The sequence below is a fragment of the Pinus tabuliformis genome, chromosome 7 (assembly GCF_031772625.1).
Source record: "Pinus tabuliformis cultivar Carrire ecotype Pingquan chromosome 7, CPIR1, whole genome shotgun sequence".
In the NCBI taxonomy this organism is placed as follows: domain Eukaryota; kingdom Viridiplantae; phylum Streptophyta; class Pinopsida; order Pinales; family Pinaceae; genus Pinus; species Pinus tabuliformis.
The window spans coordinates 744,332,843-744,350,583 of record NC_142293.1 but is presented as its reverse complement, the minus strand read 5'-3'; the positions used below and the strand labels follow the sequence as shown (position 1 = coordinate 744,350,583).

The window sequence follows — 17,741 nt, the reverse complement described above, 5'->3', positions numbered from 1 at the left end:
ATAGTCTTCTTGAATTCTGACCACACCATTGTGACACTCTCCCCCCAACAACTCTTCTAACAAGTCCTCCCTCCACTCCTCGGCCATTCGGGCATTGAGATCCGCGACAAACCCACTCTTGACACCTTCACAATACTGTAAATACATGGCTGTTACCAGCCCTCCAGCATCCCACTCTTGTTCAGTATTATCAAGTAAGATCGCTAGAAGAAGAATTAGAGCCTTATCCCTTCCCTGAAACATTGCAAACCCTTCTTCCGTAGATGTATTCACCACCACCACGTATTTCACTGCTCTCTCGGTAGCTTCGTAGTTTGCCCACATTGTGAGGATTGTCATCCCGGTGAAAAACGCAATTCGCCTCCACAGCTGAGACACAGAGGAATTTGTCATTCTCCTTCCCATTCCCATGCAATACGCTCATGAGAGGTTAGTTGAACAGCTGCAAGAAACGATCCATTTCGTTTCATCAAATAGTTAGTTGAACAGCTGCAAGGTACCCTTCATTAGATGATCATGTGAGTGTGGGGTCACTCTATCTCAAATCTGGTAACTCCAGTGGTGCCGTGAGCATCACTTCAAGGGAACACTGATGCGCCTATTGCAGGTGGATGTCATATATCCACAAACAGTTTTATGTCATCTCTCTCTAAATAGTTTGACGGCCATGGATATATTTAGGTATGGCACCATGATTCCAACTTTTCCATGCGCAAAGAATCCTCTCATTCGAACGCCATCGTCCATTAAAGTAACCTAAATACATTTAAGGATAAAGTAAGATAAAATTGTAAATGGTTTGGTTTGGGCTATCAAAGTGAGATTGTCATACTTTATTCAAAGAGTCTCATGTGACAACTTTATTCAAGAGTCTTATGTGACAACTTTTGGATATACGATATTCTTCTAAATGTATAAGAAAATAAAAAATAGATAAACTTAAAGGTGGTATGTCTTAGTTAATTTTTTTTAATGAGGGTTAATCTGTAAGGTTATATGAAAAGTTATTTTGAAAGTTTAAGAATATTAAAAAGTGATAAGTGGTTGGAATACATTAATTGTAATATACAAATCAAGTAAAATAGGGTTGTTTATGCTTTTTTATATTTTTTTTGACATTTATATTGATAAGTTAGAATGTTGGTGGGAGGAATATGGTTGTAGTGGTGAAGGATATTTATCATCTTTCATCTTTATGCTAGTGATATTGTTTTTATGTTACAAAATCTTTATGACTTCAATAATGATTTAAATTTTTTAAGAACTTGTATTGTGTGATAGTTATGACTATAAAAAAGGACAAAAAAAAGTTTTGAATTTCGACACTTTTATATATGATAATAATAGCTTGGTGGAAGTTCATTCAAACAAATGTCATGGAATCAATATTTCTTCAATTGAAACTATAGTGTTGGAAAAAAGGATAAATAGAGGGTGGAATATTATGGACTTGAAAATAAGTGTAATTTATTAGACCTTTGCTTCCAAGTCTAACCATAATAATGGATGGTTCAAGCAAGGATGACATCAGATGCTAAAGTCTTAACTAAATCATTGGGAAATATAGGAAGATGTCACCCAAAAGATGCTAACAATTTTAAAAATATTATTATATGTAAATTAAGTCCCACATCCCATGACATTCTACAGTTACCTCTTCTTCAGTTTCTTCAGATGATAAGATTGTCTCATCTTCTTCATTTTTTTCAGGGTCTAAGTCTGCATTGGATATAACATTTGGAGGCTTTTATTCAGGTTTCTTAAAATTTCTAAATGGCCTTTTTGTTGAAGTTTCAACTACCTACTTTTTAATTTCTACAATTTCATTTGACATAGCCTTGAGAACTTTTTAGAGACCTTCCATATTGTATGGATCTTTAGCCATTTTCTTCTTTGAATCATCTTTAAAAAAGACTTTTTAGATTTTCTGTCTTCAAGAGCAGCTTTCTTTTCTAAGGCGGTGATACATTTTTCTACAACAATTGCCTCTTTCATATTTTATGCTAGAGTAGGTTTTCCAGCTCTATCCACAAAGATAGCTATGTTTGAAGGTAAAGCTGTTATATGCCATTCACTTCTAACTTGTTCACTAGGCTTAGAGGCAGTTGGGATCTTATTCAAAAGTTTATTAAACCTAGAATTAAATTCTTTTATAGGTTCTTTACACTCAGTCCTAAGATTTGAAAGATCATTGATTAATGTTGCTACAGATTTGTCATCACCGTATTTAGTCAAGAACTATTCTTGAAAAATATTCCAACTGGTAATGGATCCTGATGGTAAAGAAAAATACCAAGACCCAACTGATCCTTGTAAGGTATAAGGGAAAAGCTTAACAACCACATCTTCCTCTGTAACTCCCTTTAGATTAACTAACAACATAAAGTTGTTAATGTGTTCACCTGCTGGTATGCCTACATCTGGATTAAATTTTGGAAACCATTTTTCAAGATGTGCTGGCAATGGGTGCAAAGGTGCAGGCATAGTGATAGCACCAGGACTGCTCCATGGGTTTTGTGCCATTGTCAAGCCACTAATATATGATAATGTCGATGAAGTTCCAGATGGTTGGGAAGGGGCAGATATTGAGGTTCCAGAAAGTTGCGAAGCTGATGTTGAAGTTCCAATTCCCTATTGAGCAACAATTTGTAATGGAGGAGTGGATGGTTGACTTTGCAATGGAGAAGATGAAATGGAGGATGATGATGAGATAGTTTCACTATCAGATCCTTCAGTTGTTTTCCTTGCCCTTTTCCTTTTAGGTAAAGGTAACTCAGTAGGTTCAATACCAAGCTTTTCACTTTGAAGTCTGGTGAGAGGGTGAGAAGGAATGAATTGCGAAATCACACTACCTTGAGATACCTCATATTTTTGCGGTGATATTGAGAATCCTTGAAGTTTATGAATGAGAGACTGTACTTCAGGAGATTCAATACTTAATTTATCTAGGATATTTTGGGGTTGAGCAGTGGTAGTTGTCTCCTCTTCTTCTCGCTTGAAAACTGGAGTTCCAGCATGCAAAGGAGAAGTCGGAGGTGAGGTGGAGGGAGATTTACTCTCAGAATGGATTTTAGGTTTGGATTTGCTCGCCATTCATAGTTCATGCCCTCCTTCTAGTGCCAAAAATTTTGATGCCTCAAAAATCGTTGCATCAAAATTGGGGATAACCACTCGGTTCGGACCTTAAAGGCAACTCCTTTTTCGTTTGGTGTGATGGCTCCGATTGGATATAATGGGACCAGTTTCCCAATGATTTGTAAATAGGATGGATAAGTGATTGATTTTCTATTATCTAATGGTAATGATGGATGATTTATTCTAAAATACAAAAATATAAATAACTAATCTATCTCGGGAAATCTCTGTTCCAGTGTAACTTTTGATAGTTCTTATTAACAAGTAAGCATATAGATGACTCTGCTTATAAACAAGAACATTCATTCATATGATAATTACTTTGTTCAAATAATTGAACAAAGTAATAATTAAAACATTATTACACTATTCTTCATATACCATTGACATAAATATGATTAAAGAAGTAACATCCCTTAAACATTAAATAGTGATAAGTAAAAGAACTGTTGTTAAAACACATACATACATCAAATGATAGCAAAAATGAATAAATGCTGATTGATATAAAAGAATGGAGCAAAGACATAGATAATAGTACCATATGTAATTTGAATCCCCTCCAATATCAATCGCATTCAGATCCCGTCTTTCAACTTATAAATACTCTCACAAAAAGCAATAGTGCATATCTCATCAAAGTATTCTTCATTAAAATTCAGAATATAGGTCTAGTCTTCATAAAAAATATATATCGGAAGCACAATACTGCAAATCTAGATCCAAGTTTTGATACAAAAATTGAGGACCCCTTCCAAAAACATGAAAGGGTCTATAAATACTTTCTAAACTAACTAACTATAAAATAAAAAGGCTATGAGTTGGTATCACCAAATCATGAAAATATCCCGAAATAGACATGCTTGCAGTCAGTAAGAATGATTCAATGTTTCGGCTAGCTATCCTTTGGCTTGAGATGGCATATGGCGAGCATTGGTTGCAATTCTGGAGTGTGACTCATGCATGAATGCAGTTGGGCTGAATACGTAGCATCATTAATTTCAGGAATCATGTAACCGATTACATTTGTTAAACATTTCATAGCTGCCTTTTGACTATGTGGTTTAACCAGGAAGAACCAAAAGGTGTCCCAAGTTAAACTTTGGATGCCCGCGATCAATCTCTCCTTCTTTTCCAATTCCTGTTTACATGTCTGCTCCAATGCTTTGGTTGATGGCAGTTTCCCTGGAGTGCATTCTGAAATTAAATTAGACAAATAAAGAGTATCATTAGTTAATTCAATCAAATTACCAGTCGCTGATCTACATCTTGAAGTTGCCCTTTCTGCTTTCATCAGTTGAGATTGCCATTATAGAAACAGAATTTCCTTACATGATTCCAAAATTTGAGGCAGATTTGCAACTTGTCCTTCCTTGGTTTCTTGCCAAGAAAGAAACTCTATTAATGTTTCATTGGCCTGTTCCAATTTCTATCTTGCATCGACTGACTTATCGATCATTGATGAGGAAATTTCATAGAGGGGCTGAGCAAGAGAGATATTATGACATAGCAAGTTTAATTGATTAATTAATGCCTTATTGATCTGGAGAGCTTCTAATTTGAACTCTGCTACTTGAGGAAAACCTTTGAATCTTTCTATTTTTTGTGACAGTTGAGCGATTTGTTCATCTTTTATTTTGCTCATCTGTTCATTCATTGTCTTCAGCTTGGCCAATGCTAGGGATAATTCCTTTTGTTTCTGAACTGCACTTTGATATGTTCTTTTCTTCTCCTTGAGCAATCGCTCATTTAACTGGTTGTTTGATTGCTGTTGTGCTGCCAATTGCTGTTCTAACTGTTCTATCCTCTGTTGCCTTTCGGATACCTGTGCTTCCGATGAAACAATTGTCTGATCTTTTTCTTTAAGTAAATTTCTCACTTCCAATGCTTTATCCATAATAGCTATTGAGTATGCCCTAGCATATTGAGGGAGTTTTGTAAGATCTTGGGAAGGATTGACTTCCTCTCTCCATACCACATTAGTTATTTCCATCTGTGCAGGTAAAAGAGAAGATTGATCAAGCTTTCTCTTTTTCCTTTGTCTTTTTACTACAACCCTATGCTTAGGGCTATAGAAGACATCCAAAGGTGGTATTTCTTCTATATGTAGAATGATTTCATCAGATGGGTTTTCTAGAATTATCTCTATATCTTTTTGAGTGATGGGTGGGCCGTTGGTTCCTTCAATCGGTACTGTATTAGTTGTTGTCTTGTGACCAGTTGTCACTTCAGGCATGCTAAATCCCTGTAAGCTCTCAGTATTGCTTATGATTGAATTGAACTGTTGCCATTCTTTAAGTAGTTTGGGATCAATATGAGTATCTATATCCATGAGTTGACTATCTTTTCCCTGTTCCTGTTCCTGTTCTGGCACTTTTTCTTTTTCGGAGACCTTTTCCACATCGGAGGTCTTACCGGTAACTATTTTCTTAGCTTGACTAGATGGCTGAACTGTAGGGGCTGTGGCTAAAAAGTCTAAAGGCAAAGTTTGCAACCTTTTTTCTCTAAGCCTATTAAACATTTATAGCCCTTCATCTTGATATCTGATTCTAACCAATGCTTTAACTTGGAATAATGATTCAGTTGAAGCAAATAGATCATCGAAGTCATCATCTTCATGATCAAATTTGGCAAGTTTGGCTTGGTCAAAAACATTATAGGCAACCTTTCTTGGATCATATTTCCTGTTAGGAATTGTGGCAAGCTTCAACATTTGTATTTTTTCTGTCTCCTTCTCTGCGTGCTTGTAATCATGAAGAGTGGAAATGTCGCACCATAAAGGGAATATAGGCCATACCTGTTTCTTGGAATTTCCAAGGGTTTTAGATGTCCCATCTACTATTATTTGATAAGCCAATTCCCGAGCTAATAGTTTATCGGTCACATATAGGGGAAGGACATGGGGTTTAGTAAGGCTACCAAAAAGCCTTATATAAGTAAAATTTTCCTCCCCAAACCAACTACCTAATGCTGTCAAATCTGTTTCTGCTTCTTGGGATATCCTAGGAGTAGGCTTATTAAAAATAGAGTAATAAACAGTGAAAATAAAACTGTTGCAGATTTTATACAAATGATTTTTGTAATGAACCTTCCATAACTGCTCAAGATAGATATGCATTGGTTTAAGGTATTTGGGGGTCCATCTCCATCCGAGCAACAAAAATTCAGAATTGAAATAAACAGTATCCATAATGTATACACTGTAATAGAATGGGGGAATGGTCCTAGTAGTTTGATGTGCATTTGTTCTGTACTCTAGAATTGTTGTGGCTAGCTTATCTGACAAAATATTCGCCCAATCCATCACATAACCATTGATTGTAGCCTCCGTTAGAGGGACCATTTCTATAGTGAATTTAGCAGAGTCATGTATTCCCCAGATTCTATACATCATAGCTCTGGCATAATAGTAAGGAGAAGCCAGTGAGTCGACAGAGTACTTACCCAATGACTTGTGCTTGTGCTTTTTAGGGAAATGTATCCACTGATTTATCAAGGCTGACTCTAATTCGTTTTCCTTTGTAAACGCTTTTAGGAATGCTTTGTTGTATCACTTCTTAGGTTCAGGTAAGTGATATATTTTTCTGAGATCTTCAAGCTGAAACGAGCTGAATATCCTCCCATCAGCAGTGCAAAAGGTTCTGTTTGAAACTGGAATTTTCTCTACCACCCATCTCACGACGTCAGTATATGGTAGGATTTTAGCTCACACTGCTATTGTGTGAAGAAAGGAGCAGGTCAATTCTTTAAGAGTTCCTTCAGACTTATTAGTTGAATCAGTTGTGGCCTCTTCTGATAACTCTTCGGGCTCTTTTGCTTCAATCAGATTATAGATACTCTCCCAGCTAGTGTTTCTAAGACCAAGACATGTCGTATCTGATATTAATCCTTTTTTGATTGGTCTTGGATCTTTCACTAGAGGAGCTGTTGTTACAGACTTCTTTGATTTCTTCCCCATTTTCTTCGGATTACTGGTTTCAGAGGAATTCTGCACAAGCAATTGCAAATCGTGATACAGAGAAATGTTGCTACAAGCCAATATGATAATGAAAGAGTTACATCAATTGAAAAGTGATAATGAAATGTAGTTAAAGATTACCATGTATAAAATCTTAATAAAAGATCTACCCTTAACTGCTTCATTGAATAGCCGTTTAACCTGTCAATCGTGGTAAATAACATCTTAAATGCCCATCATATCGCTCATATGCCGAATGATTATTTCAAGCGTGTATTAGATTTCTTTGATGGGTGATTGGTGATAAAGTGCAAATCGGTGATCGGGAATGTTAAGGGAAAGGCTTTAGCACTTTCTTTAAATATCTCTGATTACCAAAAGGCGATACAATGCATGCAAACCATTTTAAATGTATTTTCAAAATGTGTGCCTAATTAATATATTTCAGTCGGGACTTGGCTTGGGCTTTATTGCTTTGTCATGTGATTCCGTAGATTGCTGATTGTGATATTCTTTATCACATCGGGGGTTTTGAGCATGCCTTTATTCATGTGTTCGCTTATTATTGACATTGCCGATTTGCCGATTGTGATATGCTTTATCGCATCGGAGGAATTAAGGGGCTCCATTTTATTATGCTTGGCATTTGGTTTCTCCGATTTCCCGATTGCGATTACCTTTTTAGATCGGAGAGATTGGATGTTTTTTTGTGTTTTTGGGTATGTTTCCTTTGTTATTGCGATATGCGATCTCTGATCGCTTTATCACAATAAAGAAAAGTTTTATAATATTTTTAAAGGAACACTTTATTTTTATTTAAAAGGCTTTATAAAATGATTCATTTACATTAGGCCTTTTAATAAGGATTTTTCTTATGATGGGTTAATACCAATTTTATTTGTGGACACACAAATCTAATCTAGGTTGATTTATAAAGGACCCATTTCTTATTAAAATTTTGTGTAACGTTTTTTTTGGAAATGGGGGGTTGTTGTATAGCACAATAGGAGTTAAGACTAATTTTTATTGGTTCTATATAAATAAGTGTCTAAGTCTACGTTGAATACATAAGAATTGTAAATCTCATTCATAGTGAAAAGCACATCTCGCAAATGTTTTATCCATGATCCATGTTGTCAATTTCATGTTCACTAGATAAGGAATTATAAATCTCCAATTGAGTGAACAACATACCATTCAAATGTTTTAGTCAAGATCCACCTCAACTCCCCATCTATGGACAAATATTTCCTCAAATTTTGATCCTTATAAATCTAGAGCTAAAAATTACCTAAGCTAGTACTTAATAAGAAAGTAGACATCTCCCTCATATTATGCAATACATGTTTGAAATGTGTTAACCACCATACACATATATACATCAAATCCTTAGAGTTGCAAAGGTTTCGTCAAATTTTGATATCGCATATTCAAAGTTTAGATAAATTTATGTTGCTACATAATATGTAAGATGTCTACTTTATCTTGAATATAGAAAAAAAGCATGCATCCCCCTCTCCCATTCATAATAAACAAGATACATTCAAAGGTTTTAACCATTAAAAATTCCTCACTTTCAAAAAACAAATATATATATATATATATATATATATATATATATATATATATATATATATATATATATATATATGGTCAATATTGAAAATTTTCTTTTGTTATTAATAATTTATTAAACAAAATGTATCAATTATTTTCTAAGCAATGAAAAAAATACATTTCCTTTATATTTAGAGTAAATGTAAAAGTTTTAAATCTATAAATACCTGAACAAATGTTAATATATTTCCTAGTTTTGCATAATTATTGGTGCTAGGGCCCATCCTTCCTGTAAATTTAGATATGTGGGAAATAGTTAGAAATAAAATGCCTCTTGCACCATAGATATGCTATTCTCCGTAAATAGCCTAATCGAAACAAGTCTAGGGTTGTTTTTGATGCATCTCCTCCACTACCACTTGTCAAACCAATGCAACCTATCTTATTCTTCTTATTTTTTTAATATACACTTATAATACCACTAGATTGGAATAATGAGCTTATCTTTGAAGAGACTAGCATTCCTGTCCATACAATGTCCTTAATAGATGATTACACAAAGTGTTCTATATGTCTTGAGAGCATAGTTTCATCACCAATTTCATAAATATAGCTTCAAAAAAGTGCCAACCATTACATTCCTTCTACCCATTAATCCATAAATTTTCTTTCATATAGATGAAAATTGGACTCCCACATCACATGCATAAGCTACATATTCCTAAACTAGATATGTTCTTGTTTTATAAAATTACATTTCTTAAGATGGACATTGAAATATTCCTTTTTGATTATTAACATATTATTTTTAATGCCAAGTTTCAACTTTACATTGGCCATGGAAGAATTTTTTTTTTCACTATAACCTTTTGATGTAATATTAAGTTTTCCCTTATAATACATACATATGTGTGTGTGTGTGTTACTTAATTGACAATGAAATAATTTGTTTGTTATCAACAACTTTTCAAATGCCATGTGTCAACTCCATTTATAATTCTTCCTATATAAATAAATTATAGAAATTACACACAAATTTTTTTATTAATCTTTTTTTAAAGTGCACACATCAACTACATAAAATTAAGGAATTACACATCTACTGTACTTTAAAAGTAGAAACCAACTAGATATAAAAAGATATATTTTACTTTCAATTACACTCCCTGTCTCTAATAGGAGGGAATTCAATATATAACATATGTTGCTATGAATTAATAAGAAAACAACATATAACAATAATCATAGTTATACAATAAATTACATACATGAAAATAAATAGGTGAAAAAACTTATGTCATAAAAATAAAACCAAAACATAAAACATCCCACTATGCAAGGTCATCTATGACAAGTTAATTATGTTGTTCTATATTACTAAGCAAGCCCATCTATAACAAGTAAATTGTGTTGTTATAGATTACACAAGCTACCTATTGAGTGATACCTTCTTTTGGAAATCAATGAGAAATAGTGTCCATTATCTAAATATATGAGAGACTTCTCTCTTCCAAAAAAAAATTGTGAAATTTGTGCAAAAATGTTCACCTCTGAGCCCTTTTATAACAAGCATCAAATATTTAAATACTCAAAAAAAATGATTCACTTTTCCGATGGAAACAATAGAAATGGAATAAGAGATCAATGTTTTATGTATTCATTGGTGGTAGGATCTATTCTTCCTCTAAACTTAGTTATGTGTGATTTATTTATAAATAGAATACCTCCTACACTATAGTGATTTTATTCTCTGTAAATAACCCCATGAGAATTAGCTTATGATTTTTCCTGATGTATCTCCTTCACTACCACTTATCACACCAACACAAATTATATTTCCTGAAACAAAAAATAGTAAAAATGTGATACCGTGATTCATGCACAATATTGAATTAATGAGCCTATCTTTGAAAAGTGTAGCATCCCTAACCAAAGAAATCCCTTGATAGATTATTAGATAAGTGTTATGTGTTATGTGTTCCTTTAGAGCATAATTTGTACACCAAATTCATAAATATACCTCCTTAAAGGTTCCAACCCTTACACTCCTCCAACCCATTAGTCCATCAATTTCCTTCCACATATATTTTTTTGTAAATTCAATATATTGCTAGATGACAATTTGGCTTCTCACCTCACTTGTATAAGCTACATCTCTCTATACTATATTTGTTCCACTTCTATAAAATATGAATTGTCAAGGATTTTTCATGTTGAAGGATCCACATTGAGATTTTAGATTTTGATGGGGAATTGAGACTCCTACACTACCTACTAGCACCACAACATATTTCCCTAAGCCACTTTAGAGATCAACTTTTTGCAACATTGTTGAGTCCCCATTCTTCCAATAGGACACATGACCATTTTCTGATGTGTGGATGAAGGAGGTCCATCTCTTCTTATCTTCCTCTCTATAACATAGGTGTTATATAGAAACACGTCCATATACCTATATGGATGTGGTCTCAAAATGTTTTTGTTTTTTTTGCAGAATGGTGCCAGAGGAATTTTGGTTGGTTGCACTCGTCGCTGCCAACTTTCTTAGCCTCCTCATCCAAACCAGGTAAGTCGTCCAAAACAACAAAACACCAAAAGGTTATGGATATGAACTTTGATGAATATATATATATATATATATCTCTCTCTCTCTCTCTCTCTCTCTATATATATATATATATATATATATATATATATAGATATATCTATATATATATATATTGTTCCTTGTAAAATAAAAGCTAAATCTTTTGGTTGTTTCTTAATATTTTATTACTTACATTATAAACATGAAGGAAATATTTTATTTTTCCATTTATTGATGGCAAGGATCCTCTTCTCTGTCTCTGTGAGAGCAACAAAATCCAACTATCACTGAGACTATGAACTATAACATGCCCTTATCTTAATATTTTATTATTTACATTATAAGCATGAAGGAAATATTACCTTTGACCATTGACTGCTGGCAAGGATACTCTTCTTTGTCTCCGTGAGAGCAGCAGAATCCAACTATCACCAAGACAGTGAATTATAACATGCCCTTATCTTAATATTTTATTATTTATATTATAAAAATGAAGGAAATATTACTTTTTTCCATTGGCTATTGGCAGGGATCCTCTTCTTTATCTCTGTAAGAGCAGAATAATCCAATTATCACCGAGACCGTGAACTATAACATGGCCTTATCTTAATATTTTATTATTTACATTATAAACATGAAGGAAATATTACTTTTTTCCATTGACTTCTCGCAGGGATCCTCTTCTTTGTCTCTTGGGAGTAGCAAAATCCAACTATCACGAAGACCGTGAACTATAACATGCCCTTTCCTTAATATTTTACTATTTACATTATAAACATGAAGGAAATATTACTTTTTGTCGTTGACTATTGGCAGGAATCCTCTTCTCTGTCTCTGTGAGAGCAGCATAATCCAACTATCACTGAGTTCGTGAACTATAAGATTCCCTTAACTTAATATTTTATTAATTATTGCTGGTAGGGATCCTCTTATCTGTCTCTATGAAAGCAGCATAATACAACTATCACCGAGACTGTGAACTATAACATGCCCTTGTCTTAATATTTTATTATTTACATTATAAACATGAAGGAAATATTACTTTTTTCCATTGACTGCTGGCGGGGATACTCTCCTCTGTCTTTGTGAGAGCATCAAAATCCAACTATCATTGAGACCGTGAACTATAACATGCCCTTATCTTAATATTTTATTATTTACATTATAAACATGAAGGAAATATTACTTTTTTCCATTGATTGCTGGTCCTCTTATTTGTCTTTGTGAGAGCAGCAAAATCCAACTATCACTGATACTATGAACTATAGCATGCCCTTATCTTAATATTTTATTATTTACATTATAAACATGAATTTAAGTTCACATAGTATTGTAAAATTCTCAAAGGCATTCAAAATTTCCATAGTCAACCCTCTAAAATATAATTTTCCTATCCACCAATATATATGGGAGGAAAACAATATAATACTCACCTCGTTAAAGACTGAAAAATTAATAAAGAACTATTCTACAAATAAATTGTCATAAATAAAATTTGTTTGTGAGTAAAATTTCCCTCAACATTACCCCCTGATTGAATTTGAAGAAGAAAAATTAATTAAATACTCACCTAAACTCATTGACAATCACAAATTAGCAACAACCATAATCACAAATTAACAGCGCTCGGTTCAACCACAATAAAAAATTAACAATGCTCAGATCAACCATAATCACAAATTAACAACAACCACAATCATAAAGTAACAACGCTCGGTTGATGGTTGCCCCTGAAAATCAAACCAAATGCAATAAAAATAACAATTTGAATATAAAGTATTCATATTATTTTCATATTATTTGGTAACATACTTTCATTTCTTCTATTGTTATATCTTCATTTATGTTTCCCTTTTCATTACATGTAATTCACTTTTCTTGTGATATGAACATACACTCCCATATAATTTATAATGTTGTCCTTTCTAGTGAAATTTTGTGCATTGTTCTTCAAGGTTGTTGGTATAAGTGCATAACTGCATCCATCATTCAACACGAAGGAAAGTATCCATCTCATCAAGTGGTAGAGCATACAATCCTAATTGTAGTTCCAAATCTTGGATTTGAATAGGGATTTTATGAAACCTTCCTACTCCTTTGACCTTTCATCCATCAAATATTGTAATTGTCAGGTCATTGGTGGGGTACACAAATAGGTTTAGTTGCTTAGTGAAATCAATGTCGATGTAGTAAGTTTTATTGAAATCCATGAGTATCATTACATTTATATATTTCATGATTCTCGTGAGCATTAGTAATTTCCCCATCATGATTGCAAGTGGAACTGTAGGTTTGCTTCCCTATTTTCTTAAAACATGGGTCTTATTAGCTTCCTAAGATGAGGTAGAATACACTTATTAAATTGAAGGTTTGTGTACTTGTTCTTTTCAAGTAGTAGTTTCTTTTTTAGATACATCTCTTTCATTTCTATTTTGTTCAGTGAATGAGATTGAAGGTAATTAGAGTGTTGGAATTGATTTGTCATCTATTTTTGGTGTTTTAATTTTAATATTGTTGGGTTTCTAATTAGAATGTAGGCATTTATTTGTCATCTATTTTTGGTGTTTTAATTTTAATGTTATTGTGTTGATTTGTTTTACCTTGATTTATCTCATATAAAAACCTTGATTCTTCTTAGTAACATACTTTCCTTGGTTCAGTTGTTATATGTTCATTTATGTTTCCTTTTTCATTATGTTTAATTCACTTTGATTCCCTATTTTCTTGGAACATGGGTCTTATTAGTCTCCTAAGATGAGGTAGAATACACTTAATTGAAGGTTCTTGAACTTGCTCTTTTCAAGTAGTAGTTTCTTTTTGAGATACATATTTTTCAATTCGATTTTATTGGGTACATGAGATTGAAGCTAATTAGAGTGTTGGCATTGCTTTGTCATCTATTTTTGGTGTTTTAATTTTAATGTTATTGGGTTTACTTGTTGTACCTTGATTTATCTCGTAGAAAACCCTTGATGCTTCTTGGTAACATACTTTCCTTGCATTTTTTGTTATATGTTAATTTATGTTTCCTTTTTCATTATGTTTAATTCACTTTACTTCCCTATTTTCTTGGAATATGGGTATTATTAGCTTCCTAATATGAGGTAGAATACACTTAATTGAAGGTTCTTGTAATTTCTCTTTTCATGTAGTAGTTTATTTTTTATATACATCCTTTTAATTTCTATTTTGTTTGGTGCATGATATTGAAGCTAATTATAGTGTTAGCATTGCTTTTTCATCTGTTTTTTGTGTTTTAATTTTAATGTTAGTGTTTTAATTTTAAAAAGGCAACATAGATATTAAAATTTACTAGAATAAAACTAGGTCTATCATTTTTCATTTTTTTTTTGCTTCCTCTTTCTTAACTATACTTTGAAAGAAGAATACATAAATAGACCCATTTAGGCCATATAAATAAACATGTATTATAGTTTTAGTAAGATAATTTTATAACAAGGTAATATAAATGTTAAATTTACTAGAATACAATCGGTCTATCATTTTTCATTTAATTTTTTTTTCCTTTGTTAACTATAGTTTTTAAAGAAGCATATAATAAACCCATGTATGGCATATAAATAAAGATGTAAATCTAATAAACAAATTTTATAACAAGACAAAATAAGTGTTAAATTTCTAAGAATGAAAATAAAAATAAATTAAGAAATACTTTAAAACTTAGGTTATTTGAAGCTAAGTTGAATTAGAAAGATCTGTATCTGTGGAATGAACATCAAAATAAATTAGTACATACTTTCAACCTTCAGTTGAATTGAAGCTAAGTTGAATAATTAGAGATTTGTAGTTGAGTTGAATTAGAGATCTCTAGTTGTTTTCTTCTTGCAATTCTCCAACCATCCAAACATGTAGAAGCAACCTTTCTTGCTACCTAGCCTTCTGGCAGATTCGTCTAAACAATGATATTTTTCACAACCTAATAATACCTGTATAAATATATTAAATTCATTTTATTGAGTTTGTTTTATATAGGTATCAAAAAACCCATTAAACATGGTTGGAAAATGGACATTATGCATAGAATTTTCTTGTTATCCCAATCCAGGGAAAGCGATGATTACTTATGTGCTATGAAATATTGTGACAAACAAAGTAATCCAAAGGAAAAGGAATGTACCTAGAAGAGCAAAGAAAAATAAAGCATATTATATTGCATTAATAGAAGGCTTCGAAACAGCTAGGGATTATGGATCCAATGGAATTGTAGTCTTCACCAATTCTCAACTTGTGTGCAACTAAATGAAAGGTGTGTACCAAGTTAAAAAAAGAGAGGTTAAAACAACTGCATGGAGAAGCAAAAAATATTGTTAGTTAATTTCAATCATTTAGCATAAGACATTGTGCAAATGTTAATAGCATGTCTAGTGATCTATTCTATGGGGCAATGCCAATTCAATATTTGTGTGTGAAAGATGAATTAGTGTTAACAAGTTCTCCATCAATATTTATTGATGGGCATTGTAAGATATCTTTGATATGTGTGTGTTTTTTAGTTATAAATGTGCCATTGACCATGTTTTTTTTAATTCTATACCAAGTGTGCCCCACTATGTAAGCACAACTTGGTGAACTTGACATGTCTTAGAAAATTTTGTATTTAATTTTCAAAATGTGTGTGCTTCAACATTCGTGTTTTTAGTCTTGAGTATATTTTAAATGAATCTAGCTTTGGAATGTCACATTAATTTTCTAAATTCTTTCAATGTTTTTAAATAGCAATTTTAAGATCTTAAAATGCATGATGTAATTTCAAGGGTCACCTCAATTAAATACATGAGGTAAATTTTTAAAGATCATGGATATATATATCTATAGATATCCATATCATGGATGAGAATTTTCCACATGATTCTTCGAGGTGAACATCAATAGAGTCTCATGCATCTACTAGAGGGGCAGGTTGAGGTCATGGATCAAAGATAATATCAAATAAATTGGGGGAGGTCCATCGTTCACATCATGGTATTTATAATTTATATATGTTTATATGCATTTAATTAAATGATAAATAAGTAGAATCATATGTATTTACACATATATATTGAATTGATTTTCTATTTTTTTAGATTCTTCGCTCACTATGTTTTCGCGTGACGGTGGTCAACATTCACTGGTTGGTCATCAATCTCATGGTGGTCAACATTCTCCAGGCGGTCATCAATCTCAGGGTTGTTAACACTCTCCCGGTGGTCATCAATATCAAGGTGGTCAATATTTTCCGAGTGGTCATCAATCTTAATTGGATAATCATGATCAACATCATTTTTTTAAAGTATATAATTTTTTTTATGTTAAAATAAATGTGTACATGTAAATGAATTGTATGTAATATGTATGTACATGTCTATCTTGCATACATGTATGCATACATTTGTTCACATGTTTTTATATTTATGTAATTTTATATATTGGTCTAGACGCTGAAAATGTTGGTCCAAGTAGATGTAAGCGAATCCGGATAGTTCAAGAAGAAGGCCAAACACCAACTACAACTTATCCATATGATATTCCTTATGAGCTTCCTCGGGAGACAAACCTGCAACAATGTACATTACAAAGGTACAAAACTCATTATTCAAAATTGAGGAAAGATCTTGGGAGTTTGAGGCTCCTTGCAGAGAGTCAAGAAAGATTAGAAATAGTTGTGCACTCTGTAAGTTCATTTCTTGATTTTTACGAGACGCTTGGGCCAACCATGAATTCAATTATAGATATGATGAGGTGTAGAAAGGAATCGATGATGGGTCCTAATAAGTGGGCCGATGTTAGTTAAAGGTTTACAAAATAAAATGCAAAATCTATGTTTAATTTCAAAGAAGGGTAAAAAACAAAGATGTTCAAGGTATAATACTTCAAGCACCCTGATATAGCCAACCATTTGTATGATAGGTTCCTTGCAGTGTATGGAAAGTTGCCATGGAATGACGAGGTTCCAATTTATTTTGCAAAATTATTTTATGCAGAATTATTTTTGGGTATGAAACCCGATTATAATGACCTTCCATCTGAATATTATGGTACTGGGAGAGGTCGGTTATATGATCGTAAGGGCACATTACGTGATATTGAATTGCCTTGCCTTAGCCACCTTTGGTACGCCAACCTCCTCGTCTGGAAAATTTGCGGTTATAGATGGATGCCACTTCTTAAATTGGTCGAGAAGGAAGGGATGACATTATAGACAACATACAAAGTACATTTATTGGAATTGATATCGGTCTAAATCGGCAAAGAGCATGAGGTAATGCACGTGCTAATTTTGTATATAAAACATATGAGGAGATAGATAATATGAATACTGAGGAGCTTAAATCATATGCAAAGGCTTGTCGTAATGGTTGGCAAGACCTAATTGTTCATGAAGAAGAGGGTGTGGGATCGGTATGTGTTAATGGTTAGGGTGGATATTTTAATGTAATTTGTAATGTATGTGTTAATGTCAATTCACATACATTTTGTTATTTTTTCCAGATATAATCTAAC

At 32.7% G+C, this 17,741-nt stretch overlaps 1 protein-coding gene across 1 annotated transcript in view; it reads right to left on the bottom strand.

The window, feature by feature from the left end:
- Positions 1-535: 535 nt before the first annotated feature.
- The window catches only part of LOC149249683 (uncharacterized), a 42,351-nt gene continuing 25,145 nt past the window's right edge, over positions 536-17,741 (bottom strand). Inside the window, exons 5-6 of the mRNA XM_089453441.1 lie at positions 691-756; positions 536-598 (exon numbers count right to left, since the gene is read on the bottom strand). Of these exons, the coding sequence (XP_089309567.1) occupies positions 536-598; positions 691-756 (129 nt within the window). The remainder of the gene's footprint in view (positions 599-690; positions 757-17,741) is intronic.